Source organism: Pelophylax lessonae (assembly GCF_965119305.1).
Source record: "Pelophylax lessonae genome assembly, chromosome: 7".
Lineage (NCBI taxonomy): Eukaryota > Metazoa > Chordata > Amphibia > Anura > Ranidae > Pelophylax > Pelophylax lessonae.
This window is the reverse complement of record NC_138774.1, coordinates 56,784,253-56,811,728: the sequence shown is the minus strand read 5'-3', so window position 1 is coordinate 56,811,728 and position 27,476 is coordinate 56,784,253. Positions and strand designations below refer to the sequence as shown.

The following is a 27,476-nucleotide window of genomic DNA, read 5'->3' as shown; positions in this document are numbered from 1 at the left end:
ACAAAAAAAAAGTGTCCCCTGTGAGCTGATGACTGACACATTTTTACAAGAGAAAAGGCTCCAAATCAAGCACCTTGGGGGCAAGAGACCCTCCGGTCTGACAGGGACTTATAATGTATGTCCAAGTATTCCCCAAATTTACCCCCAGTCCTGACCAGGACACCATCTGCATTAAGTTTTAATGTTCCCCCTGTGCTTGTGTGTCCCCTCCTCCTCTGGTTTCCCTCACACTTCAAAGACATGCTGGTCAAATTGTGGCTGCTGTCTAAAATTGGCCCTGGCATGTGCGTGTGTGTATGCATGCATGTGAGAGACAGACCAGATTGTAAACTTCTTGATGGCAGGGATTGATGCGAGTGTGCAGTAAGTAAAGCACTGCTTAAAGCAGGGGTGCCCACCTTTTGAATGGCGAGGGCCACTTAAGCAACTTGGTAACCAGTCGCGGGTCACAATGAGTGGAGCGGGAGGATGACAGATCTGTGTCCACTCTGCATAGGCAGAGCTGACATGGACACAGCCCACTCTACTCTATGGGCCCTCCAATCTGATCCGCCCAGATGGTAGGGGACAGATCCCCTTCTGTTTTTTTTAGCAGATCGGATTGGAGGTAGGCAGGTGTACATGGACACAAGTCCGTTTACATTTGCCGCTCCTTAGAGGTGAATGGAGGGTCCGATTGGGTTGGATCAATTGCGTGAAAGGTGTCTAAGGCTGCTTTCACACTGATGCACTGCCGTTTACCCAAACTGTGGCTTACCTGCTGATTAGCTGCACTTTGCCATAGACTTTTATTATATCCTACAGGTGTGGTGCACTTTCTGAAAGCACACAAAATAACAAAAGTGCAGGTAACCACGCGGATCAGTTTGAAAGCAGCCTAGTAACCACTGCAGAACAGATATGCCCATATTATATATATATATATAAAAGTTTAGTAATGACAATACCTTAATAACAGTCTTCCATTTAGGTATCGCCGGTTGTAGCTGTCCCAGGCAGAGTGAATTTGGTATCACTCCACTTGTAACAGCAGCCGACACTATACAGGAAGCATTGGCTTATGCGGCTCTGCTCTGCAGCTGCTTGCTTCCTCTACCCCCAGCTCCATTCGCAACACTGATGCTCTGGGATGGCGGGTTGGCAACCCACGATCTGGATCTGGGCTTGCCAACCTGCCATCCCAGAGCAGCAGGTCGCGGGCCACATCAGAGGGCTCCACAGGCCACTGCTTGGACACCCTGGACTTTAAGTGTTTGTAAGGCTTTAAATATTTTTTTAAATAAAATAATAAATATGTCTTACCTACCTGCTCTATGCAATGGTTTTGCAGAGTAGCCCCGCTCCTCTTGTCCTAGGGTCCCCCCCAGCCGATGTTCCTGGTCTCTCAACCCCCCCCCCACCACCAAGTACTCCAAAAGAAAGCAGCTAAGGGGACACTTGTGCAGGCTCGCTCGTAAGCCGCCCAGCCTGCATCTACGGACACAGACAGCATGGCTCAGCCCTGCCCCCTCATCACAGAATATGAGTGACAGTAACGGGAGCCAATAGAGCACACTTGATTTCTGGCAGATCAAGAAGTGTTTTGCTGTGGTTATATCAATTTTGCAGGGATAAAACATGAGGAAATGTGCTTGTATTGAAGTGACATACTTCATATTTACACTTTAGCTATCTATAGAATCTAGTTTGTTTGTGCCCAAAATCTAGGATCATACTTCATTAATGAGACAAACAAGACTAGATAATATTCTTCTGAAACCTCTGCATGTCTGACAGGTTCACACACACAAAATTAACTTCATGAAAAGCTCTCAGGTGGTCATATAATAAATCACAAGCTGCTTAGAAATCCTAGGCATTCATCAACTGCACTGTGCTATGCTGCACTGCAATTCCCCTACAATTGTGGGACATACCTGCTGTCTGTTGTTTGGGGTATATGGCAGCATTGTAGACACATGGAACATCATTTCAAAGTCTTGGTAGTTGGTATACAACGAGTGCGATCCCGTGGAATCCGCTGGAAAAAAACAAAAAAACAAAAGGGTGACTAATTGGAATTTTGGAAAGACTAGAGAACCGAGAACAAACAGGGAGACATCAGGCAATGTGTACTGGGAGAGGTATGAAACCAACCCTCTACAAAAGGACTGGACTTCTGGGTAAATTACATCTTGCATGGCAGGATTTTAAATTAATGCCCCACTCACTGGGGTTTTTTTTTTTTTTAAATAATCTTTATTTAATAACAAAGTTTACAGAAACATAAAAAAAAAGAAACAGGAACAAATACAGTATATTAGGGATTGGGAAAATACCCCCACCCAACAACAAGTCTATCATTCCTGATACATAACAAATATATAACAAAGGAGGTCTCCATGTCACATCTATTGCATACATCTCAAAGTTAATCCAAGCAGCACCCCAGAAGGCACTGCAAACCCGTCACAGAACATCACACCTACATTGAATTAACTGCCCATGAAACAAGACAAAAGAAAGAAATTAACAAATGAAATAAGGAAGATAAGAGGGAGAGGGAAGTAAAGGGGAATGGAGAAAAATAAGGCGAGAGATGGAGCAGGGAAAAGGGAAGAAAGAAAATAAGAAGAGAAGAAGTTCAGGAAAGAACAACGAGAAATCAGAACATTCAGCACTGCGTCCTAGATCAGTAATGCCGGCGGCACATAAGAAAAACCCCCCCCAAGGGTCAGAGATTCTCAAAGGCAGGTGAGAACAGGTATTCTATCTACAACAACAGTTCATCTCTCCAAGGCTATGTGGCCTTACCTGGGTCACAGCTAGAGCCTGCAAGAGCATCAGCATTTGGCGTAAGAGGAGTATGCTGGGGCATCACTATTGCAGCAGAGGTAGTAGTACAGTAAAACCTTGGTTTGAGAGCGCTTTGCAAGACAAGCACATTTTTTAAATAAATTTTGACTTGATATACAAGCGATGTCTTGATATACAAGTAGCGTCATGTGTAAAAAAGAAGAGAGGAGCCTCTAAAGTGTAGCAATATGGTTACATTTAATGAAGGTTCAATATTTAGCAACTCACATGGTTGATGATTAAAACAGGCACATCTAAGTATGCCGGCATCTGGGGTAAAGCTGTCCACATAGACCGTCCTCTGCACAGCCATTTTCATCATCCCTTCCCCGCTGCACTCCAAGAGTGATTCAAAGCCTCGCTTTCAGATCACTCTACTGCAGGCTATTCTTCCCGTCACGATTGCAGACTGACAGTGGCGAGAGCCGGTGGTTCAGAAGATGGTCTATGTGGACAGCTTTACCCCGGATGCCTGCATACTTAGTTGTGCCTAATTTAATCATCAACCATGTGAGTTGCTAAATGTTGAACCTTCATTAAATGTAACCATATTGCTACACTTAGAGGCGCCTCTCATCTCTCTTATATTCTGTAGCTCTGCTAGATTTTGCTTCTAATCCCCTTGGGAAGGCTGCATATTGTGGATGGACATTTTATGGTTACACAACCTATCACATTGCTATAATCTTTGTATATAGACTATAAACCGAAGGACTTGTGGAAGGAATCATCTGAGTTTCCATTATTTCTTATGGGGAAATTCGCTTTGATATAAGAGTGCTTTGGATTACAAGCATGTTTCCGGAACGAATTATGCTCGCAATCCAAGGTTTTACTGTATAATGTATCCAGGTAGCCCAGATACCATAGAATCTCTTGTGTCTATCCCTACACCTTGCAACCCACTCCTCCCCCTCCAATTCAACATCTAGAATAACCTTAATCTGCTCTAACATCTTGCCAGAAGGGACGAATCCTCGGACACGTCCACCAAATATGGAGGTAGGAGCCCCGGAACCCACATTCCCGCCAGCAAGAGTCCAAAAGCGCCGGGAAAATCCTGGCCAAGACCACTCACTGGGTTTTTAAGCATCACATCACATGGAAAAAAAGGAAATGAGGATGTTCCCAGTTGACACCTGTAAGAGGAGGAAACACATAGGACGGAGTAGCCAAGCTCGTCACTGTTGCACGGTCTGCACTGCAGGAGGCTGTGCACTGCTGTTTCCTGAACGTCCCATAGCTTTGTGTTTGATGTAAATGCAATAGTCTATCAATAAACCCACTTGTTTTAAAGATAATGCACTTTCAGCTCTTTTTTCTCTGCACATGATTATATCTTCCATCGAGTGAATCTGTTGCCTCGCATACAAACCTTTATGGCTGGATCCTTGATGTACATTGGAGCCTGATCCTGAGCTGTTTTAGATGTGGTGGAATTTTCTATCTTGCTGCAAGACCGCAGCCTTTTGGTAAGCGGACATTTTTTTATTAATTGGCATGAGGGTGCAATACTGAGCACCTGAAGGAATACCCATTTCAGCACGGTTAACTTTGTGTTACTGGCTGTGGATTTTCTCTCACTTCATGGGACTGGACATTTCTCTCACTGTTTTGCATACTAGCTCATTTTGTGTTTTTCTTTCAGGTATTCCGGTTTAAAAAAAAAAAAAAAAAAAATTTGGAGGTTTACAACCACTTTAAGATGCTCAGAAAAAAATATGTTGCTTTGTCTAATCAAAGAATTGCGTCACTTCTTTAGTAGGTGACACGTTAGCCCTATGTGGATCACATCTCATGTGCATAAAGCACACTTTGATTAATGCTGAATGAGGCCACATGGATCAGAGCCTAACATCCCCCTTCAGCTTCTTTCAAAGACCCCTATATGCACACAGGTGGAAGAAGTGCTTAACACAGTGGGGGGGGGGGGGGGGGGATTTACTAAAACCGGAGAGTGAAAAATCTGGGGCTGCTCTGCAAAGAAACCAATCAGCTTCCAGGTTATATTGTCAAAGCTTATTTGAACAAGCTGAAGTTAGAAGCTGTTTGGCTATGGCTATCATGCACAGCTGCACCATACTCTGAGTGCTCCAGTTTAAGGCTCCTTTCACATGGGCGATCCGATCCAATCCTCCTGTCAGTTTTTTAGGCGGACCTGATTGGATGCTCCATGCATCCCTATAGGGCAGAGGGTGTCAGTGGAGACATCTCCGCTGACACCCACTGCTATCCGATCCGATCCTGTCCGTGAAATCCGGACGCATGGAAACCCTATTTTCCATCCGTCTGGAGGATCAGTTCGGATCGAATGGGATCGGATTTAAAATGGATAGGTGGTCCGTTCTCATCCGATCTCCCCATAGAGGACAGCGGGGATCTGACAGCTCCCTCTCTGCACACAGAGCCGAGACAGAGCTGTCATCCGCCTGCTCAGCGGGGATAGGCCGATCGATCCCCCGCTGAGCAGAACGGACTCCGTCGGGCGGTGCGCCCGTGTGAAAGGGGCCTTAGTAAATTTCCCAGTGTGTCCTTTCCTGAGGCACTTTCTGAAAAGTAATCAAAGCACATTTTGGGGTGATTTTCACTACTAGAAAAAGGAACCAACTTTGCTTCAAATATCCAATCATTTCCAGAAAAAAATTAAAGAGAAAATTATAATTATTTTTTTTTTTTTTTTGTAGAACTATAGGCACTTTTTTATTTTGGATAGAGCAAGGGAGGGTTATGATCTCTGCCATATTTTTTTTCACCACCTATTTTGGAGATTTCCCTCCACTTCCTGTCCCATAGCCAAAACAGATAGACCTATAAGCAAAACTTTTTTTTTTTTTCATTTTAGATAGAGTAAGGGAGTATTATAACCTGTTAATTTTTTACCATCTGTGCCCAACTGGGGAGATTTCTCTTCACTTCCTGTCCCATAGTCAAAACAGGAAGTGAGAGGAAATGCCTGCAAATTAAGGGAATCCCTAGGAGGCCCTCAGAACTAGTGTCCCCATTGGAAGATTTCCCCTCTATTACATTTCTGGGGAATTTTCTTTTACTTTAACTTTCAATATTAATGCTAAAAAGGACAAATAGAGAGTGAATCTCCCTAATGGGGTCACAGACCGCAATTAAGACTGACAGGGGTTCCAATCCCTCTCCACTCCATCCAAAACTTAAAAAAAAAAAAGTTTTTATAGTTATACTTTAGGTCAGCAGCTACAAATTCTATAGCTAAAAATCAGGTATTAACAGTCCAGCGCTGTCCTACTGCAGCCAGTTATTCTTACCACTGCAGATCTCCAGCGCAGCCATCTTGGATATGGAAGCTGACCTTCTGAAAAGCCACAGCTGGCCCCCCCACTGCACATGCATGAACTTGTATAGCACTCTGCTAATGGTCCTGCTTCCTTCTGAGAAATGTGACATGTCCCAGGAGCTTAAAGGAGGGGAGGAGGTGGGGCAAGGGTTGTCCTCCTCGTCTAGGCGAGAATTGCAGAAGTGGGTATCAATAAAAATCAGTCCTTGCTCCCCCACCCACAAAAAAAAAAAAAACCTGTAACAGGCTGGGGGGGGGGGGGGGGAGTGAACCAGCAGGACTTCACATTTTGAGTGAAGTTCCACTTTAAAGTAGTATCATACTGTAGTACCATTAGCTACATACAGTAAGCAGCAGTGTTTCGGTAGCAGTATGAGAACTTCCTATCTGCTGCCGAAACAAAAGCTGAGTAGGATGGGTGCTTTTCAGCCATTCAGAGGAAGCCTTGTATTTTTAATCAATGATTGCAAGGCTTTCTCTGACTGGCTGAGGTGGAGATCGTGACGCCATCTGTCCACTTCTCCATCTTGGTCAATCAGAGGAAACCTTGTATCCATTGATAAAAATACAAGGCTGTCTTCCCAACCATGCTCCTGAGCCAGCACCCTGCCACATGCATCCTTGGCGCCGACACACATTCTACAGACATGGCCCATTGTTGTGCCCACCAGGGTGCCAGTACAGAACACTGATGGGCAGCCGGCACCGGAGGAAGTGAGAGTAGACAGCAAGTGGCTGAAAAAAGCCGAAAGAAAACAGCAGCACTGGGAGTAAATAAGTATAACAAAAGGTAAAATAGTAACGATGAACAAAAACCATGGCAATTGTTTATGACACACAGAGAAGGGAATTTATCAACACTGGAGCAGGCAGAATTTGAAGCTGCTGTAGAGGTCAACCAATCAGCTTCTGCGTTTATCTCGTTCTGTTAAGCTTTGAAAATAAAAGAAAGAAGCTGAAGGTTGCAAAACACAGCTGCTTCAGATTTTGGCTGCTCCAGTTTTGATAATTTTGTTTGCTTGCTAAATGTATTCCAGTTAGGGTTGAGATCTGTTTTAATTGTTTTACTCATCCTGTACACATTTACAGGCAGCTCCTTTGTGTCTTTTAATTATGTAGTGTGCTTTTATTAGTTGATGTTAGCAATTATGGAATTGATCTGAAAGTATGCTGGGTATTTAGGGTTTTGAACAAGTATTCTTTGTGTCAGTTATCTTATTTTCTTTCCTATTGTAAAATGATCGAAAAAATGATAATTGAAATAGTACTAATCTTATGCATGAAAAAAAAAGCACAGCATATTATTTTTTTCGCACGTAAAAATAAAAAATGCCCAAAAAAAACATATGTAAACTTGTAAGTGTAACCGCAAACTGAACACTTTGACTGTGGTGTTGTAAATGAGCCCTAAGTGGGTCTAAAGGTGTTTCTGATTTACTATATATGTATATACTTGATCCTTTTTTTAAATGAAACAGAATTCCAGCCTAAACCTAACAATGTCCCCCACCCTAACACCAATGCTGAATAACCTGTGTAAAAAAGATGTATATATTTTTTTCATGCCACTCCAGCCTGGTTGCATGATCTCCTTTGCCAGCCAATGGCAGCTGCAGGGGAGAGGAAAGAGCACACGAAAACGGCTGGATATTCCAGAAGCAGTCGGTGCACTCCCCATTCCCCGGCAGCCACCACTGGCTGATACAGGGGATTATGGGACTGGACTGCAGTTGGGTAAAAAAAAAAAAAAAAAGGGAAGCATATACTTTTTTTGTACTAGGAGAAGGCAGGGAACATTTTTAGGACCAATTAGGTTTAAGCTGGAATTTATGCAGCGTTGTGCATAAGGCCTCTTTCCTACGAGGCAGAATATGATTTGCTCAGCAGGTGATCTGTCCGCTGATTCCCTGCTGAGCAGAGCAAAGCGGGCGAATGACATGTCTGTGTTTGCTCAGTTTATGCAGAGCGAATACATACACTGCCCACTCTGCTCTATGGGCTGCCAGGGGTAAACAGACCGGCTGTTCATTTACACCCGACTGCCTTCCGATCAGATCTGATTAGACGGAGGGATCCCCTACAGTTTTTATTTTTTAGCAGATTGGAGGTAGGCGGATGTAAAAGGACAAGTCCTTTCACAACAACCAATCTTCAGGGATACATGGTCCTGAAAAACTGACCGGTGGACCGGATTGGACAGCCCATGTGAAAGGGGCCTAAAATAAAAGAAGGTACAAATTAAAAAATTAAAGCAAGACAAGTACAAATACATGAGACAAAGGAAAGATGGTCCTGGCCCTTTAAAACTTAAAATTTGATATCCGTACTGCATAGAGTCTCCAACTACTCACTTTTGGTGTCCAGCTGCGCAGCATACTTCTGGAAGCCTCTCAGACAGACCTTTTCCCCCAACAAGGTCAGGAATTCCTCAAAGGCTGGTCCAGCGCTTTCATTGTTATACATCTCCTCCTCTGAGCTCTGGCCGGCTTTGCAGTACAGGATGCCCACCTTGTGTTTCCTGCAGAGCTGCAGTAAGAATTATCCATTAGTACACACACACACAGCCAGGAAACATACTATGTACTGCTGATACTTCCCAAACTATAGACCACCCATAGATCGTACAGATGTTATCAGCCTATCTACAATACAATCACATTCTGCTAGGTACCACCAAGTGAAATGTGAACAGTCAGACTGGATACGGCAAAGAAGCTTAAGTATCTTTTTGAGCTTTGCGTGTTTTTTCTCAACCAAAATGGTGTAGTTAGCCACCTTTTTGGTGTACCACTGACAACGAATGGCACTGCAAGCACAATGTGAGTATTTTGCACAATTTGTAAATAATGTAGTTTTGCACGTGTTAACATGCTACACAAGTGTGGATGGAAGCTTAGACCGTTGTCACCAGAATACGTGTCTTCATTTGAAGACTTTCCCTCACCTCTTCTGGTCACATTTGAAATATTTTGGATTTGCCATCACTTTCTGTCTCACTGATAATTGTCCCCTGGAAATAACAGGGTGAATAAAAAACCCGAATGGGGTTTTAATCCTTTCTTCACTCTATCCAAAACTAAAAAAAAAAAGGTGGGCAATACATATACTTGAGTTCTGCCTCAGGCCAAACCTTTTAAGAATAATGTATACCAGGTTACAAGTTCATGTCAAAGGTTTCTCTCTGATTGACATAAGAACCTTTGTTTATCCCAAGGTATACAGAAAGCCAGCTATGACATGTATTAAAACACATTTTATTACCTGCCATAGCTTTCTTTTACACAAAGAGGTCATTGGAAACAAGGACCTTGTAATTTGTGTAATGCTAATTGTTCCCTAACTCCCGAAGGCATCAATAAAATCACATAAAATATGTAGGCATGTGTTTATTATTTTAAAAACTGAAATCTTTTTCTTGAAGTTCATTAAAAAGCACTGGAATAGTATAATTACAAAACAAGTGGGTTATACTGCTGCCTACAGGAGAATGGACGCTAGCAAACAAAGTTAGTAAGCCAGATCTAACCAATCCCACTATATTCCAGGTCTGGGTAAAAGCAGTGATGAGAGTGCAATATAAATACATTTAGATGAGACCTGTGTCCCTTAATAAACTCCAAGAAAAGGATTTTACGATAAATATAAAAATCCTGTTTTCTTATCTTTCATTAAGGGGCACAGGATAAATATAATTCTGAGATAAGTGGGACATCCCAAAAGCAATCACATAAGCAGTGGGTTACACAATGGTAGCAAACCCTTCAACAATAGTCCAACATTTGGGGTAGCTTGCAGCTCAAGAGCTGCCTGAAGGACCTTATGTCCGAAGCTGGCATCAGAAGAGGAATGAACATGTGTGAAACAGATTCCGGATGATCACTTACTGATCCAGTGGGGTACGCCTTACCAGGAAAAATAGAACCATTGTCCTAAGCCTATAGATTGAATGGCGAACAATCAGCCACCGAGCAAAAATGGAATGTGAGGTAGTCTGTATCTTACAGGGATCTTTAGGAATGACTAAAAGGAGGGTCAAGTCCATCAGAAAGAAGCTTCCACTTGAAGATATACTTGAACAGTTCAGATAACATCCAAACCATGGAGGTATATAACCTTGGGATGAATCAGTGCATGGCAGAAAGTTGGAAGCGCAATGTCCTGGTTAAAGGGACAGGGGATGTCAAAGTAGCATGGGGGTCTAGACTTTGTGGGGATGTTGGCGGGTTTGAAAATATGAAGCAGGGCAGAGGTAGATCTTGAAATTCTAGCTTGATGCCCAGGACATGACATCCGAGATATGTTTGAGCCAGGTGGTAGCAAATTGGCTAATAGAGTACCCCCGGTTGGGTCTAGTGAAATGTGAATGATGGTTCACTGGACAGATGAGTAAGCATTTTCGAAGTCTACAGAAGCAATAAAGTCTCCCTGATGGAGAGGCATAGACAGATCTGGTGGATTCAATGCAGCGTTTGTGGGGCTGAATGAAGACATTCAAGACTTTGAGAAGCAGGATGGAGAGAATGCCAGCTTTGGGTTCAGAAACAATCAACATGTTGGAGTAACCCTTTGGAAACCCTCCATAGCAGGGATGGGAGCTAGGTTACTCCTGACTCAAGATATAAAGGGCAAGAGGCTTCCAGTAAGTAATCACAGCTAAAATTCAATGCCACAGCCATCTGCTTTTCATGTGCAGAGGGTCAACTGCAGCAGTAGTAAGATTCTGCCCAAGTAAGATGCAGTCAAACTACAAAAGAAAATTGCAGCCAGATTGAGAACTCACACAAAAAAAACAAAATAAAAAACTAATTCTGGAGTGGGCTTCATCCACTTATTGGTTAGGTCCTTAAACAGGTATGAAAAGCATGTGCAACCTCCACTGGAATAGTGAAAAAAGTGGAATAGTACAGTAGTCGCCTTGTCAAAATAGATGGAATGGACCATTTCTCAACAATCAGATAAAAGGCAAGCAAGTGCATAGAGTGAACAGGCAACCTATTGGGCCACTTCCAGTCTTCATACGTAAACCACCAAAAAAGGGTGCAAAGAGACTCTACTGTCTTAGTGGCCCAATGCTGGAAACAATAACAAAAAACCAACAGGCTAATCCTCTAGTTTCCACCACATCAACAAGGGCCAAAATGCTGAACTTGGAGGTATTAGCAGTAGACAAAGTAAGCTCATTTAAAAAGAATTTCAATGACTCAGAATCAGGCTGTGTAAAAATCGGCTACAAATCAGATACAGAATTTGCTGGAGAGGGAGCAGGAGAATACTTATGGCCTCTTCCATTATTCTGCATATAACTTGGTAATTTTGGTCATAAGGTCCTGCATGAAAAAAATCTCAGCTAAGAGGGGCAGAGAACCCAGCTACACTTAACCTTGCCAAGAAAGACTCCAAAGATGGGAGGGACAACATGACCCTAGGCTACACATGTCGGCACAACCAGTAGGTGCACTGGAAGCAAAAAGTGAACAGAGGGAATCCAGCACAGAGGGACTGGTTCAAGGTAAAAGGCAAGGCCCCCTCAGTACCAACAAAACCTGGAAGCTGATAGAAGGTTAGGGTAAGATGGCCGGTAATGACAAAGCAGTGACGTGCAGTCAGGGGAGGCAGAGCCTCACTTTCCATTAACATAAAAAAAAAGATAGAGTTCTGAGGATCGTAACTCTGCGACCTGGGGTCAGAGACTTTGGGGGGTAGGTACATGAAGTCTTACCCCACCACTGGTCAAAATTTAGGGTTCCTACTCCTTGCACCTATGGTTCCGGAGATACGGGGCTCCTTGCGCAGCCTGTCAGAATCTGTTTGCAGCAGACAGAGGATGAGCTCACGGTGCCTCTGATTTCTTGTCAGAGGTAACAAGCTCAATGGACAGCTTGGTTGGAGCCTTGGACTAACGGTAAAGCACCATTGGTTCAAGCTGTCCAATAAAAATGCTGCAACGGTGGCTGTCCTCTCACTGCAGTGTCATAGAAGGGGGCATGTGTCGAAAAGATAAATGCTCCCTTCCAGCCCTTTTAACTACAAGGAAAAAACATGGGTTTATGGGTATATGGTTTACACATAATCCCATGTTTTTCTCACACAATTAAGAGGGAGAATCTGCTGCTGCTTTAAAGGTACTTTTTTAATCAAGCAAAATAATATATTATTATGCCATATGTTATAACATAATAATTTTTTATTTATCTATTTACTGTGAAATAACTGGTTTGAAGTTATAACTTCAAACTTCAGTAATTTGTCCATTAAGCCACCTGCTTGAATAAGTTTTTTTTTTTTTAAATATAGTAAATTACCTTAAAAACAATATATAATAATTAATTGTACATTACTTACTGATGGTAATTAACCACTTGGCACCCAGGCCAATTCTGACACTTCTCTCCTACATGTAAAAATCATCTTTTTTTTGCTAGAAAATTGCTCAGAACCCTCAAACATTAATATATATATATATATATATATATATATATATATATATATATATATATATATATATATATATATATATTTTTTTTTTAGGAGACACCCTAGAGAATAAAATGATGGTCATTGCAACTTTTTATGTCCCACAGTATTTGGCCCAGCAATTTTCAAAAGTATTTTATTTTTTAAAAACTTTCATGAATAACAAAAAAAAAAACAAAAAACACTAAAGTTAACCCGATTTTGTAATATAATGTGAAAGATGATGTTACGCTGTGTAAATAGATACTTAACATGTCACTGTTTAAAATTGCGCACACTTGTGGAATGGTGCCAAACTTCAGTACTTCATAGTTCATAGGCGACGCTTTAAAACATTTTACAGGTTACATGTTTCAAGTAACAGAGGTGGTCTAGTGCTAGAATTATTTTTCTCACTCTTAACGTTCGCGGTGATTCCTCACGCCTGGTTTGAACGCCGTTTACATATGCTAAAACAAGTCCTCATGCTGGTTAAATTAGTAAACTATGAGAACTAATGATGGTGCTACAGTGCCTTGCGAAAGTATTCGGCCCCCTTGATTTTTGCGACCTTTTGCCACATTTCAGGCTTCAAACAAAGATATAAAACTGTAATTTTTCGTGAAGAATCAACAAGTGGGACACATTCATGAAGTGGAACGAAATTTATTGGATATTTCAAACTTTGTTAACAAATAAAACTGAAAAATTGGGCGTGCAAAATTATTCAGCCCCTTTACTTTCAGTGCAGCAAACTCTCTCCAGAAATTCAGTGAGGATCTCTGAATGATCCAATGTTGACCTAAATGACTAATGATGATAAATAGAATCCACCTGTGTGTAATCAAGTCTCCGTATAAATGCACCTGCACTGCGATAGTCTCAGAGGTCCGTTTAAAGCGCAGAGAGCATTACGAAGAACAAGGAACACCCCAGGCAGGTCCGAGATACTGCTGTGGAGAAGTTTAAAGCTGGATTTGGATACAAAAAGATTTCCCAAGCTTTAAACATCCCAAGGAGCACTGTGCAAGCGATAATATTGAAATGGAAGGAGTATCTGACCACTGCAAATCTACGAAGACCTGGCCGTCCCTCTAAACTTTCAGCTCATACAAGGAGAAGACTGATCAGAGATGCAGCTAAGAGGCCCATGATCACTCTGGATGAACTGCAGAGATCTACAGCTGAGGTGGGAGACTCTGTCCATAGGACAACAATCAGTCATATACTGCACAAATCTGGCCTTTATGGAAGAGTGGCAAGAAGAAAGCCATTTCTTAAACATATCCATAAAAAGTATCGTTTAAAGTTTGCCACAAGCCACCTGGGAGACACACCAAACATGTGGAAGAAGGTGCTCTGGTCAGATGAAACCAAAATCAAACTTTTTGGCAACAATGCAAAAGGTTATGTTTGGCGTAAAAGCATCACCCTGAACACACCATCCCCACTGTCAAACAAGGTGGTGGCAGCATCATGGTTTGGGCCTGCTTTTCTTCAGCAGGGACAGGGAAGATGGTTAAAATTGATGGGAAGATGGATGGAGCCAAATACAGGACCATTCTGGAAGAAAACCTGATGGAGTCTGCAAAAGACCAGAGACTGGGACGGAGATTTGTCTTCCAACAAGACAATGATCCAAAACATAAAGCAAAATCTACAATAGAATGTCCAAGTCAAAGTCCAGACCTGAATCCAATAGAGAATCTGTGGAAAGAACTGAAAACTGCTGTTCACAAACGCTCTTCATCCAACCTCACTGAGCTTGAGCTGTTTTTCAAGGAGGAATGGGCAAAAAATTTCAGTCTCTCCATGTGCAAAACTGAAAGAAACATACCCCAAGCGACTTACAGCTGTAATCGCAGCAGAAGGTGGCACTACAAAGTATTAACTTAAGGGGGCTGAATAATTTTGCACGCCCAATTTTTCAGTTTTTTATTTGTTAGAAAAGTTTGAAATATCCAATAAATTTAGTTCCACTTCATGATTGCGTCCCACTTGTTGTTGATTCTTCACAAAAAATTAAAGTTTTATATCTTTATGTTCGAAGCCTGAAATGTGGCAAAAGGTCGCAAAGTTCAAGGGGGCCGAATACTTTCGCAAGGCACTGTATGTGAGAGTTTACAACCAATTTAAGACTATGTTCAAAAATGGATGAGAACGACACCTTGTTACTTTATAGTCTGTAATTGCATATACTTATTTGAGAAGTCATATTGGCTTATTACAAAACAGACAGTGCTTAGTTGTGCAACACAGTGACTGTGCTTTACTATCCTCCTCAGAGGAAATCTATAGTATGCTTTACTCAGCAGCTGTTTAAATAGGTTAACTGCATTACCTAAAATACAGACGACTACTAGAGTAAAAAAAAAAAAAATCTCTAAACCTGTATTCCAGGCAAAAAAACACTATAAAATTTTACAAGTACACCAAGCCATTCCCTTTTTACTGTTTTCATCGTGTTCCTCACTCATTAAACAGTTCAGCATTCTAACCACAACCCACAAGAAGGACAAAACATTTTCTGACATCCTCACCCCCTGTTCATCCAGTTTCAGAAGCTGCTCGGTCACTTTGGAAGAATTCATGGCCAAGCGAAGACCGTGTATATTAAGCTCTGGAATGACAGATTCCAGTACATCCTTCAGAGGCAGCCCACGGACAGTACCGTGTTTAGCTGTGGTTGGCACAGCATCTTCATGGATCATTCCTCTCAGGGTTACCAACTGTAAAGTAAGAGAAATGGGAAGACATGGCATTAGACTTTCAGGCTCTAAAACAATGCTTGAAAAATTGCCATACATGATATACGATTCATGCAAAATATAAACATTTACAAGGACTGTGTCCACTGTGTATTAGGTAAGAACAGTTAGATCAGAGGACCTTGGCAGAAAAGACACATTGCAAGGGACTGAGATGGATGATATGCTATTCACCTCTAACTGATAAAGCAGATATAAAGATAGGTAACCTGGCACGTAACATTATATGATGACAGTATTAACCCCCTAACGCCGGCGCCTCCCAGCCCTTTGCAGCATTTCAGATGCCAGGAGGAGGGGCGGGGTTAATAATTATTAGTGGTGCACCGAAATTTCGGCAACCGAAAGTTTCGGCTGAAAATGGGCCTATCCCATTTCGGCCGAAAACGGGTCATATATGCTGAAAATTAATGGCCGCCGCCACAGCAGAAGCTTTCACTTTAATTTATATGGTGCGTGACCGGCCGCGGCCGGCTCCAGAGACCAGCTGTTTGTACCTCCTCACCCGCCCAGTGCTAGACTGGCTGCTAGAATTGCCAGCCACCTGGCATCTAGTCACCAGTGACGTCACGGTCCCGAGAGGAAAGCAAGGCTGAGAAGAGGACCCAGCATGCAGAGTGGAGGAGGATCTTCCTCAACCTCCTACGCGTCTTTTACTAACTCTCTGGCTCCACCCACCTCCTCCCTCCATCTTCTACTGTATGGCTGCTGCGGATAGGAAGGACAGGAGCAGAACCAGAGTCAACCCGCTATCTGTGGGGAGCAGTGAGTGACAACATATTATGTGTTATAATGTGTATCATTGTTTCCCTATACTTCGCTACCCCCTGGCACTATACCTGTATAATACAGCTATGGGACAGGTATATAGTGCCAGGAGCCTCTATATACAGGCTGTAGCTATTTTAAAAACATTTGGGGGGAAAAAGGTCATTTTTGGTTTTGGTTTTCGGCCAAGGGCATCCTGAATTTTCGGTTTCTGTTTCAGCCCAGAATTTTCATTTCGGTGCATCCCTAATAATTATGTGACCGCACATGATCTGAAAGCTCCCAATTGTAAACAGTGGTCTGGAGCTTTTGGTTAGGCGCCAGTAACTGTGTGGGAGCGGGCAGGGTGCACTCTCACGACCCACGTTAGTTTACATTTTAGTACGTAAATATGCGGCCTCTCCGTGTCAAGGCCCTACCATTGATAGGCCGCATATTTGCGTAATCTCTGCGCCAAGAGGTTAAAGTATGGCCAAAACTTTTTTTTTTTTTTGGTCATACATCTCTTGTAGGTCATGGGAGTGCACTAACTTTTGCTCTCCTGTGATCCAGAATCAGCGGGCTCTGAAAGGATCCTGACAATACTGTTGGGATCCACCCGTCAAAGTGCAAAGTTCATGTGAAAAATGTATAAATGTCCAAAAAATAGTTGATAAACCATGATCATAAAGTGCATAATTTATAAATAAATTCAGCGAAGTGTCCACAAAAATATATAAAACGTGATGATGAAACAGACTTAGTGCAGAGAAGCACCACAAATCCCAGCATGCATGAAAATAATGATTTTCCCCGATCCTTAACTAGTGCGATCACCAACACTAATCAAAAGGAGAATGGCCGCTTACCAGAACCAGGAGGCCTCCAAATTATGGAAAAGCCTACAATGCTTGATCAGGTAATGCTGGGATTTGTGGTGCTTCTCTGCACGAAGTCTGTTTTATCATCACATTTTATCTATTTTTGCACAGATTTTATGGACACTTCATGGAATTTATATATAAATTATGCACTTTATGATCATGCTTTATGAATAATTTTTTTGGACATTTATACATTTTTCACTTTATTTATGATCATATTTATCAATTTGTTAGCGCTGCACTTTATTTGTATATTTTGTATAGGTTTATTTATTGACCTGTGCTAGCTGCTATTTACTTTTGTTAATTTTATTGCTATTATTTATTGAGCACAGGTTTTATTTGTTTGTTTGACCCACCCCGGTGCCTGCCTGACAGCTAGCTCTGCCCCTTAGCGCACAGCTAAGAGCCAGCTGCACCCACTCCTGGCTGGCATTCCAGTGAGCACTGCAGGAGGTCTCCGCTCTGAGCAGACAGAGAACAGAGCGATCAGGAGTCATGTGATCGCTCAGTTTTCTAGCTTAGAGTCAACGTGGGACAGCTGCAGCAAAGAAGTGAGTATAAAGGTTTATTTTTATTTATTTTTTTTACAAACCCCAAACTTCTCCTTTAGGGACCAGACAACTTTTAATGTAAATGGAGTCCTACTTTTCAATTGTGACACTCTGCTGTGCCAGGCAAAAAGTCCTCTATACATCTGAATACAGCCATAATTTTTGTGTTGCGGACACCGAAAGCTGCTGCAGGCATGTCCAGCTTTTAGCCAAACGCCAGGCCATTTAATAATTTCCTTTGGGATTATTAAAGTATTCTGAATGTAAACTCTAAACAGACAAAGCCACGACACTTCCTGGTCTCAGAGCTTACCCACTCCCACTATATTATCAAAAGTATTGGGACGCTTGCCTTTACACGCACATGAACATTAATGGCATCCCAGTCTTAGTCCGTAGGGTTCAATATTGAGTTGGTCCACCCTTTGCAGCTATAACAGCTTCAACTCTTCTGGGAAGGCTGTCCACAAGGTTTATAGAAATGTTTGACCATTCTTCCAGAAGCGCATTTGTGAGGTCAGGCACTGATGTTGGAGAAGGTCTGGCTTGCAGTCTCCGCTCATGTTTTGAACTGTATTGTAACTGTATTGTCTTCCTTCACATTGTAAAGCGCTGCGCAAACTGTTGGCGCTATATAAATCCTGTATAATAATAATAATAATAATCCCAAAGGAGTTCTATCGGGTTGAGGTCAGGACTGTGCAGGTCAGGTTCCTCCACCCCAAACTCGCTCATCCATGTCTTTATGGACTTTGCTTTGTGCACTGGTCCAAATAATTTGGTGGAGGGAGGATTATGGTGTGGGGTTGTTTTTCAGGGGTTGGGCTTGACCCTTAGTTCCAGCGAAGGGAACTCTTAAGGCATCAGCATACCAAGACAATTTGGACAATTTCATGCTCCCAACTTTGTGGGAACAGTTTGGGGGTGGCCCTTCCTGTACCAACATGACTTCACACCAGTGCACAAAGAAAGATCCATAAAGACATGGATGAGAGAGTTTGGGGTGGAGGAACTTGACCGGCCTGCACAGAGTCCTGACCTTAACCGGATAGAGCACCTTTGGGATGAATGCGAGCAAGGCCTTCTCGTCCACATCAGTGCCTGACCTCACAAATGCGCTACTGGAAGAATGGTCAAACATTCCCATAGACACACTCCTAAACCTTGTGGACAGCCTTCCCAGAAGAGTTGAAGCTGTTATAGCTGCAAAGGGTGTGCCAACTTATTATTGAACCCTACGGACTTAGACTGGGATGCCATTAAATTTCATGTGCGTGTAAAGGCAGAAATCCCAATTTTTTTAGTAATATAGTGTACATTACTACTAGATCGTCATTTAATAGGCTGCCTAACTGGCCAATAGGAATGCCTCAGGAGTGATTGGCACATTTGACACTACCAGGAAGTGCCAAATATCTGCTGGGTCAGCCCAACATTCGGGAGTGGAGGCACTTAAAGCTGCTACAGTACATGCAGGAGCTTCTAGGTGCCTGTTTGCACACTTTTTTTGGTACTTTAAAGCTGAACTCCAGCCCAAGAGTTACATAAACAGTTACATTACACATTTAAAAAATGTTCTTATCTACTTATGGAATTATATTTCTGCCCAGCAGCTATAGAGATTTATACACCTCTGACAGACAACACAGTTAAGAGGCTGATGCCTGTTTCTTTGTTAGGCAGGCCATACATAATACAATTCTCTTTTATGCCACCACAGGTTTCAGGAAAGAAAGTCACTTGATTCCCCCATTAGCACAGTCAGTGTTGATGGGAGGGCGGGGGGGGGGGGGGGGGGGAAATCCCTCCCGTGGAACTATTGTGTTCTTCCAGTGGGGGGCTGTCCCTGCCAGGAGAACACAATGGTTTTGCTAGTGTCTATAGCCAGTAGCAATAATCATATGGTAGAAATCCAACATGCTGGTTGTACCCAAGTGATCAATGGTTCAACTTGGGTACAATCAGCCTGCCCATACATGGATCAAATTTCAGTTGGTCCCAGCTGAATCTGCTGAGATTTGAAGCATCTATGGCCGGTGTTCCGTGAAAAAACCCTACCCGTGAAAATTCCCTACCCTCGTAACTTCCGGTGTACATACGTCATGGAACAGCTGAGCAGGTTACCATTGCGCATGCTCAGAGGTCCGGAGGGTAGGGAATTATCACAGGGTAGTGTGTTGTACTGTTACACCGCATCAGCTGTTGCCACGGTAACATTAAAAAATCTCAGCTGCAACATGAAATCATCTCCGCTCCTACCCCTGTCACTTTCCTGATCTCGGCTACTAAATTTTAAAGCGGCGGCGGGTCTATGAAAATATAAATCACAGAGCCGAGATCTCCGTGATTTATATTTTCATAGACCCGCTGCTTTTACATTTAGTAGCCGAGATCAGGGAAGTGACAGGGGTAGGAGCGGAGATGATTTCATGTTGCAGCTGAGATGTTTTAATGTTACAGCGGCAACAGCTGATGCGGTGTAACGTTACAACACACTACCCTGTGAAAATTCCCTACCCTCCGGACCTCTGAGCATGCGCAATGGTAACCTGCTCAGCTGTTCCATGACGTATGTTCACCGGAAGTGACGAGATATGGAACTTTCACGAGGTATGGTTTTTTAACGTTACACCGGCTTTAGAACTAAGGTATACAGTAGTGTCACCTTCGTGACAGCAACCAGCTGCTCCTCCCTCCTGCTGTGCAAGGGATGACAAAGTCTGATATTAAACCAGACTGTCAGTTGTTGGCGAAAAATAACGGAATTTTTGTAAAATCTTACCTGTAAAATTCCTTTCTCTGAGTCCTCCGACAGTCGCCGCCTCTTCATATTCGTCACATATGGGGTATTAGACTTTGCTCCGAAGGAGTAGCTAGGCAACAGAATATGTTAACATTAAAGCTTTTAACATATCCCACCCTCAAGGGGTGGTCCCCTCAGTCAATACCCTCCTACTTCCTGCAACCATATCTCAGTTTCAGTGGAATAGCAGTAGAGTATACAACCAAACCCCAAAAGAGGGGCGGGGGCGGCGACTGTCGGAGGACTCAGAGAAAGGAATTTTACAGGTAAGATTTTACAAAAATTCCGTTTTCTCTTACGTCCTCCGACAGTCGCCGCCTCTTCATATTCGTCACATATGGGGACGTCCCAAAGCAGTGCAAACATGAGGGGTGGGAAACGCATCCGCGCCGAAAGGCAACGCAGTCTCCGCATCAAAGAAAGGAACCTTACCAAAGGAAGGAAACCAGCTGGGCTACAGGAAAAACAAGTGCTCAACAGGAGCAACAACCCAGGAAAAGACAAATAACCAGGGGATAAAAAACTTATCCCAACAGCCAGAGGTCCCCAACAAGGGACCCTAGGGAATCGCCGCACTAAGAACCTTGCGGCCAAAGGAAGCATCCCCCGATGCCTGAACATCTACTTTGTAGAATTTTGTGAAAGTGTGCACGGTCGACCAGGTCGCCGCCTTACACACCTGGGCTACAGAAGCCCCATGACGACAGGCCCAAGACGTACTCAGAGATCTAGTAGAGTGCGCCTTCACAGGCACAGGGGGAACCTTCCCCTGCAAAGCATAGGCCTGTTCAATGGTCTGCCTGATCCATTTGGCGATGGTAGAGGCCGACGCCGCCATGCCCTTCCGAGGACCCTCTGGAAGAACAAACAAGGAGTCCGTCTTTCGAAAAGACTCAGTCGATTTAAGGTAAACCCTTATCGCCCGAACAACATCCAAAGAATGTAATCTCACCTCCTTTGGATGTTTAGGCTTCGCGCACAGCGAAGGCAAGACAATATCCTCATTAAGATGGAATTCCGAAACTCGCTTTGGAAGAAAAGAAGGATTAGGTCGCAAGACCACCTTATCCAAATGAACAACCAGATACGGAGACTTGCAGGACAAAGCCGCCAGCTCCGACACTCTGCGAGCCGAAGTGATCGCAACCAAAAAGGCGACCTTTTTGGACAACATAGACAACGAGATCTCCCTGATCTGCTCAAAAGGAGCACGTTGTAACACAGATAGAACGAGATTCAAGTCCCAAGGGGGCAGAGGATCCCTCCTAGGAGGAACCAGATGCCGCACTCCCTGAACAAAAGTGCCAACCAAGGAGTTGGAAGCCACGGGACGTTGAAACAGAACGGCCAGCGCAGACACCTGACCCTTTATCGTAGCCAGCGCCAAACGCTGATCGACACCCGTTTGAAGGAAGGACAGCACTCGGGAAACCGAGTACGTGCGGGGTGAAAACCCCCTGGACTCACACCAGGCAAAATAGGCCTTCCAAGTACGGTAATAAACCTTCCCCGAGGAAGACTTCCTCGCGTTGATCAAGGTATGAACGACCTCTGGGGAGAGACCCTTCTCCTTCAGGACCTCGGTCTCAACAGCCAGGCCGTCAAAGCCAGCGACTGTAAAGCAGGATGGTATATCGGTCCTTGAGACAGGAGATCGTCTCGAAGAGGCAGACGCCACGGGGCGTCGACCGCCAGATTCACGAGGTCTGCGTACCAGGACCGGCGAGGCCAGTCCGGTGCCACAAGAATCACTGTGCTGCGTTCCGAGTGTAACCTGCGAAGGAACCTGGACAGCAACTGAATCGGTGGAAACGCGTACATCAGCCTGTACTGATGCCACGGGGCCACTAACGCTTCCGACGCGTCTGCCCGAGGGTCGCGTGTCCTTGCCACGAACCTCCTCACCTTGTTGTTGAGACGAGACGCGAACAGGTCCACATCTGGAAGACCCCACTTCGCGCACAACATCTGGAAGACAGCCGGGTGGAGAGACCATTCCCCCTGATCCAGGGTCTGGCGACTCAGATAGTCCGCCTGCCAGTTCTCCACCCCCGGAATGTGAACCGCCGTTATCGCCGGGACATGAGTCTCGGCCCAAGACAGAATGTCGGCCACTTCTCGAGCCGCTCGGGCACTCCTGGTGCCCCCTTGGTGGTTGATGTAGGCCACCGCCGTGGCATTGTCCGTCTGCACCCGAACCGGGCAGCCCTGCAGCCGGTCCGTCCAGCGATGAAGACAGAGATTTATCGCACGCAATTCCAGAATGTTGATCGGAAGGGAGGACTCCCCCTCCGACCAAGTCCCCTGGGCGGACAGAACGCCCAGAACACCACCCCAGCCCGACAGGCTGGCATCCGTGGTGATTACCGTCCACGAGATAGGACGAAACGACTTGCCCCCGGACACCATCGGGGACTGGAGCCACCACAGAAGGTCTCTTCTGGTGCGATGACTCAACGAGATTTGAAGATCCAGAGATTGAGGTCGCCCGTCCCACATGGACAGGATCTCCGCTTGGAGACCCCGCGTGTGAAACTGGGCGAAGGGAATCGCCTCGAAGGCCGAGACAATCAATCCCAGACATCTCATGCACGTCCGCAGAGACGAGTGCGGAACGTCCCTGAGGGACCTGACTTCCTCCTGAAGAGTTCTGAGTTTGTCTTCCGGCAGGAAGACCTTCGCCTGCACCGAGTCCAGAATCATTCCCAGGTAGGGAAGACAAACCGACGGACTCAGTGTCGACTTTGGAAAATTTATCGTCCAACCAAACTCCTGCAGAGTTTGCATCGTGACAGACAGGTCCTTCTCCAGACCCTGGCTGGTCGCAGACCGAACCAGAATGTCGTCCAGATACCCCAGGACAGAAATGCCCTGGGCCCTCAATAATGCCAGAACCGGTGCAAGCACCTTGGTGAAGACCCGCGGAGCCGAGGCGAGACCAAAAGGCAACCCCACGAACTGGTAGTGATCCTCCGCAATAACAAATCGAAGGTACCTCTGGTGACCCTCGAAAATGGGGATGTGAAGATACGCATCCTTCAAATCGATGGGAGGCCATGAATTCCCCCGGAACCAGGGCAGCCACCACCGACCGCAGGGATTCCATGCGGAACTTGCGAACCCGCACAGAGCGGTTCAGAGCCTTCAAGTCCAGAATTGGACGAACCTTGCCCTCCTTTCTGGGCACGGTGAACAGATTGGAATAAAACCCCCGAAATCTGTCCCGATGAGGCACCGGAACTACCACTCCCTGAGCCCTCAGGTCCCGCACCGCCAGGTGCAGGTCCCGTAAACGCTCTGGAGACAGTTGAAGATTTGAGGGAAAAAATCTGCTCTCCGGCCGAGAGAGAAAATCGATCTTGTAACCAGATCGAACAATCTCCTGAACCCATCTGTCCCGCACGCGGGCCAACCAGGGCTGAAGAAAACCGAGCAAGCGTCCCCCCACCCCAAAACTGGGTGAGGGCGCCCCTTCAGGCCGCACTGTTATGGGCTGCGGATCCGGATTGACCGGACTTCTGTTTTCCAGACCAGGGCTTCTTCTGAGAGCCTTGACCTTTGAACGGTTTGCCCTTGTAGTGCGACCGAAAGGCACGAAAGGACCCCTGAGGGGGCCGAAAATTAGCATGCTTCTTCCCAGAAGCCCCCTTAGCCTTGGGGAAATGGGGCAAGAGAGTGCTCTTACCTCCGGTGATCCCCTTAATCAACACATCCAAGGACTCCCCAAAAAGGCGAGACCCATCATAAGGCAGATTGGCTAAGGTCTTACGTGAAGACTGGTCCACCGACCAACATTTCAACCAAACCAGGCGGCGAGACAACACCGCCACGCTGTGCACACGTGCAGCCAACGGGACTAGGTCCAAGTCCGCATCACACAGATACATGACACCCTGGTGGATTTGATCCACCATATCCAGGGTCGCCGGCGAGGCCGAATCGGCCACTAGGACGCGCCTAAGCATCTGCGTCCAACTTGCGACAGCCTGGGCCGCAATGAGAGAGGCAAACAGAGCCTTAAGCATAGAACCCGTAACAGAATAAGTATGACAGGCAAGAGACTCCGATCTCCTATCCGTGGCATCACGGAACACAGGGGAATCCTCTGCAGGAATCGCAGTGGATTTGTTTAAAACCGCAATTGCGTGATCCACTGGGGGTGGAACACACCACCTTTCATCAGTGGAAGGCGAGAAAGGATAACGCAGCTTGAACCTACTTGGTACAGCAAAAGGTTTGCGCAGATTGCGCCATTGTTCCTTAACAGCGCGCTGAAAATCATCATTGCAGGGAAAAACCTGCGGCGTCCTGCGTTTTCTCTGCGTCCCATAAGCCGCCAAGGCAGCGGGGGGACACACTTCATCCTGCAAACGCAGCGTTTGTTTTATGGAAGCAATCAATTCATCCATGATTGCAAGCTCTTCAGGCGAGCCAGGGGGAGAATTATCAACCCCTTCAACTTCAGCCTCCACCTCGGACCCCACTAGATCCAGGGAGGAGCGGGACCCCGATAAGGAGGCCCCCGCCATAACAGCCCCATCACCTTCACCCTCAGAATCAGAGGAAAGAGAAACTCTGGGTCTTTTAGTAGATTGAGCAGCCACCAGCATCTGCACCTGAGCAGCAAGGCCAGCCACAATAGTGGATAAATCCCCCCCTGGGGGGGGGAAACAGCGGTCCCCTGGCTTTCCACCAAGGCGGTAGGAAATTTGCCCTCCTGAGAATCCATTGCCCCTATTACAAATGCCGGATAATAAAGGGTTAACTGCCCCTTTAACAAGCGCGGCGAGCGCAGCCCACCGCACCACACACAAGCACAATGAGACCCCCACAGGGACAATAAAACTGACACAGGCAATGGATAAGAAGGATATAACCTGAGGAGACCCTCGCCGCTGCTGCTGCCTCGATCGGTGTTCCTGGAGAAGAGGAAGTGATGCTGCCAGGGCGCTCTATGAAAGCCTATGGGAGGCTACAAGAAAATGGCCGCCATGCATGTAGAACATGCGGCCGGAGCGAGTGTAGGCAAAATGGCGCCGTTTGGCGCCGAAACCGCCGCTCCACAGTATAGTAATGCACACATGTCATCCATGTATAAAAAAACATGTCAGATCGCCGCAGCGATCGCTGTATAGTGCCCAAACATGCCCAAAACATGCCCCACAGCACACAGCTTCTCACACTGACAAGGCTGACACACACAGTGTCACACAGCTCCCCCCCCCCCCCCCTGCAGCCCACAGCATGCAGCCGAGTGATAGGGAGACAAACAGTGTGAACAGAGGCAGGTTACACAGTCCCAGACTGACACCCCCCCAGACAGACAGGTCCCCACATAGATACACTTACCTCACAATGGCGTGGGGGACCCGCACAGGCGAACAAGCCGCTGCACATGAGGCAGGGAGAGTCGCATACAAGACGCACAGAATGAGGGTTAAGAAACCGCACAGCGTCCAGTGAGGTAGCCACCTCACCAATCATCCCTGCACCGAACAGGGATGGGTCGTTCACTGTGCCAGTAGCGTTACCTGGCTGAACGCTCGATGGCAGGCTGGGAAGCCACTGACCCACGACCTGCGACCAGGGGGATCAGCCCGAGACCCAGCCCGCATGATCCTCTTCATCCGAAGAACTAACGCTGACAAAAAGAACAGCTAAGTAAAGGTAGAGAGAAAACTCAAACAAAAAATCAAAAAAGAAGAAAGAGTCTGGGGCACAAAGCCCCAGCACAGAGAGAGCCAGCCACTCCTGACAAGCTAGACATTGAAACTGAGATATGGTTGCAGGAAGTAGGAGGGTATTGACTGAGGGGACCACCCCTTGAGGGTGGGATATGTTAAAAGCTTTAATGTTAACATATTCTGTTGCCTAGCTACTCCTTCGGAGCAAAGTCTAATACCCCATATGTGACGAATATGAAGAGGCGGCGACTGTCGGAGGACGTAAGAGAAAAATTATTTTTCAGAATGAGTAACTACATTACATTTTTTATTTCTATCTGGATTTTGATTTTAAACAATTATAGATGGATCACCCACTGCAGCAAGATCCGGGTAAAGAGACAAATTACAAGGTAAGAAATGATGATTCAGGATTACTTTCACCTTCATTAGATGTTCTTCACAATGTACCATTGTCTAAAATTTAAATAATAACTTCAAAGGAAGCAACTGGTTATAAGCCAGTGATAGATTAATGGACGCTTTTTAAGTTTGTGATGAGTGAGGTTGGCCACACACAGTCTGATTGTTTAATAGGCTTCTATTATTGCACACCACCTGATATGTGTAACATATTTACCCACTTGAAGACCAGGGCTATTTCTGACATTTGTTGCTTAAAAGTTAAAAATTACTTAGAACTAGGGATCAACCGATATCGTTTTTTTTATTGCCGATACCGATATTTTGGTCATCGCATATCACGGCGTGCTGATGTCATCCCCGGAAGCGTATTGAGGAAGCGGATGCGCCTTGCCGTCCGGCCGGCGGCTTCACATCCCTTTGCGAATTTTATCATCTGTTTGTAAGTACATTACTTTTTATAATAAATATGTGCTAGAAGATTTTACACTATTGGCGCCTTTCTCTTTATTGGGCTGGTCTGCCGGCACACCCTGGCTATTGAGAACATACAGCGGCTCAGCCTTCGGTATTATTGGGTCCTTGAGGCTACCTGTCTACATGTTGGGGGAGTACATCAAGTGTCTACATCGTGCAATATATCTGTGGTCTGCCTTTGGTGCTATTGAATCCTTGAGGCTACCTGTCTACACGTTGGGGGAGTACATCAAGTGTCTACATCGTGCAATATATCTGTGGTCTGGTAAGAGGCTTAAGGCGTCTTTGGGTGTCTTGCTGGCATCTGGTGTATTTGGACCTATTATACTCTGCTGATTCTCTATTTCAATCTGGTAAGAGACTTTACGTTTGGTGGCGGTTTCCCCCCCTTCTCTATCTTTGGGATAGAAACACACGTTTATGCTGATTTCTATTTTTATCTGGTAAGAGGCTCTATGTTTGGTGGTGGTTCCTTCTTCCTTTACCACTGGGATAAAAACACACTCGTTACGCTTATCCTTTGGTAAGCGGTTGCACAATTGGTGAAGGATATTCACACTAT

At 45.1% G+C, this 27,476-nt stretch overlaps 1 protein-coding gene across 4 annotated transcripts in view; it reads right to left on the bottom strand.

Moving 5' to 3' along the window:
* Window positions 1-27,476, bottom strand: part of SIPA1L3 (signal induced proliferation associated 1 like 3) — a 363,749-nt gene that overhangs the window by 90,155 nt on the left and 246,118 nt on the right. For all 4 annotated transcript variants that reach the window (XM_082263616.1, XM_082263619.1, XM_082263618.1 and 1 more), the window contains exons 6-8: window positions 15,136-15,324; window positions 8,494-8,668; window positions 1,917-2,020 (exon numbers count right to left, since the gene is read on the bottom strand). In XM_082263616.1, the coding sequence (XP_082119742.1) occupies window positions 1,917-2,020; window positions 8,494-8,668; window positions 15,136-15,324 (468 nt within the window). The remainder of the gene's footprint in view (window positions 1-1,916; window positions 2,021-8,493; window positions 8,669-15,135; window positions 15,325-27,476) is intronic.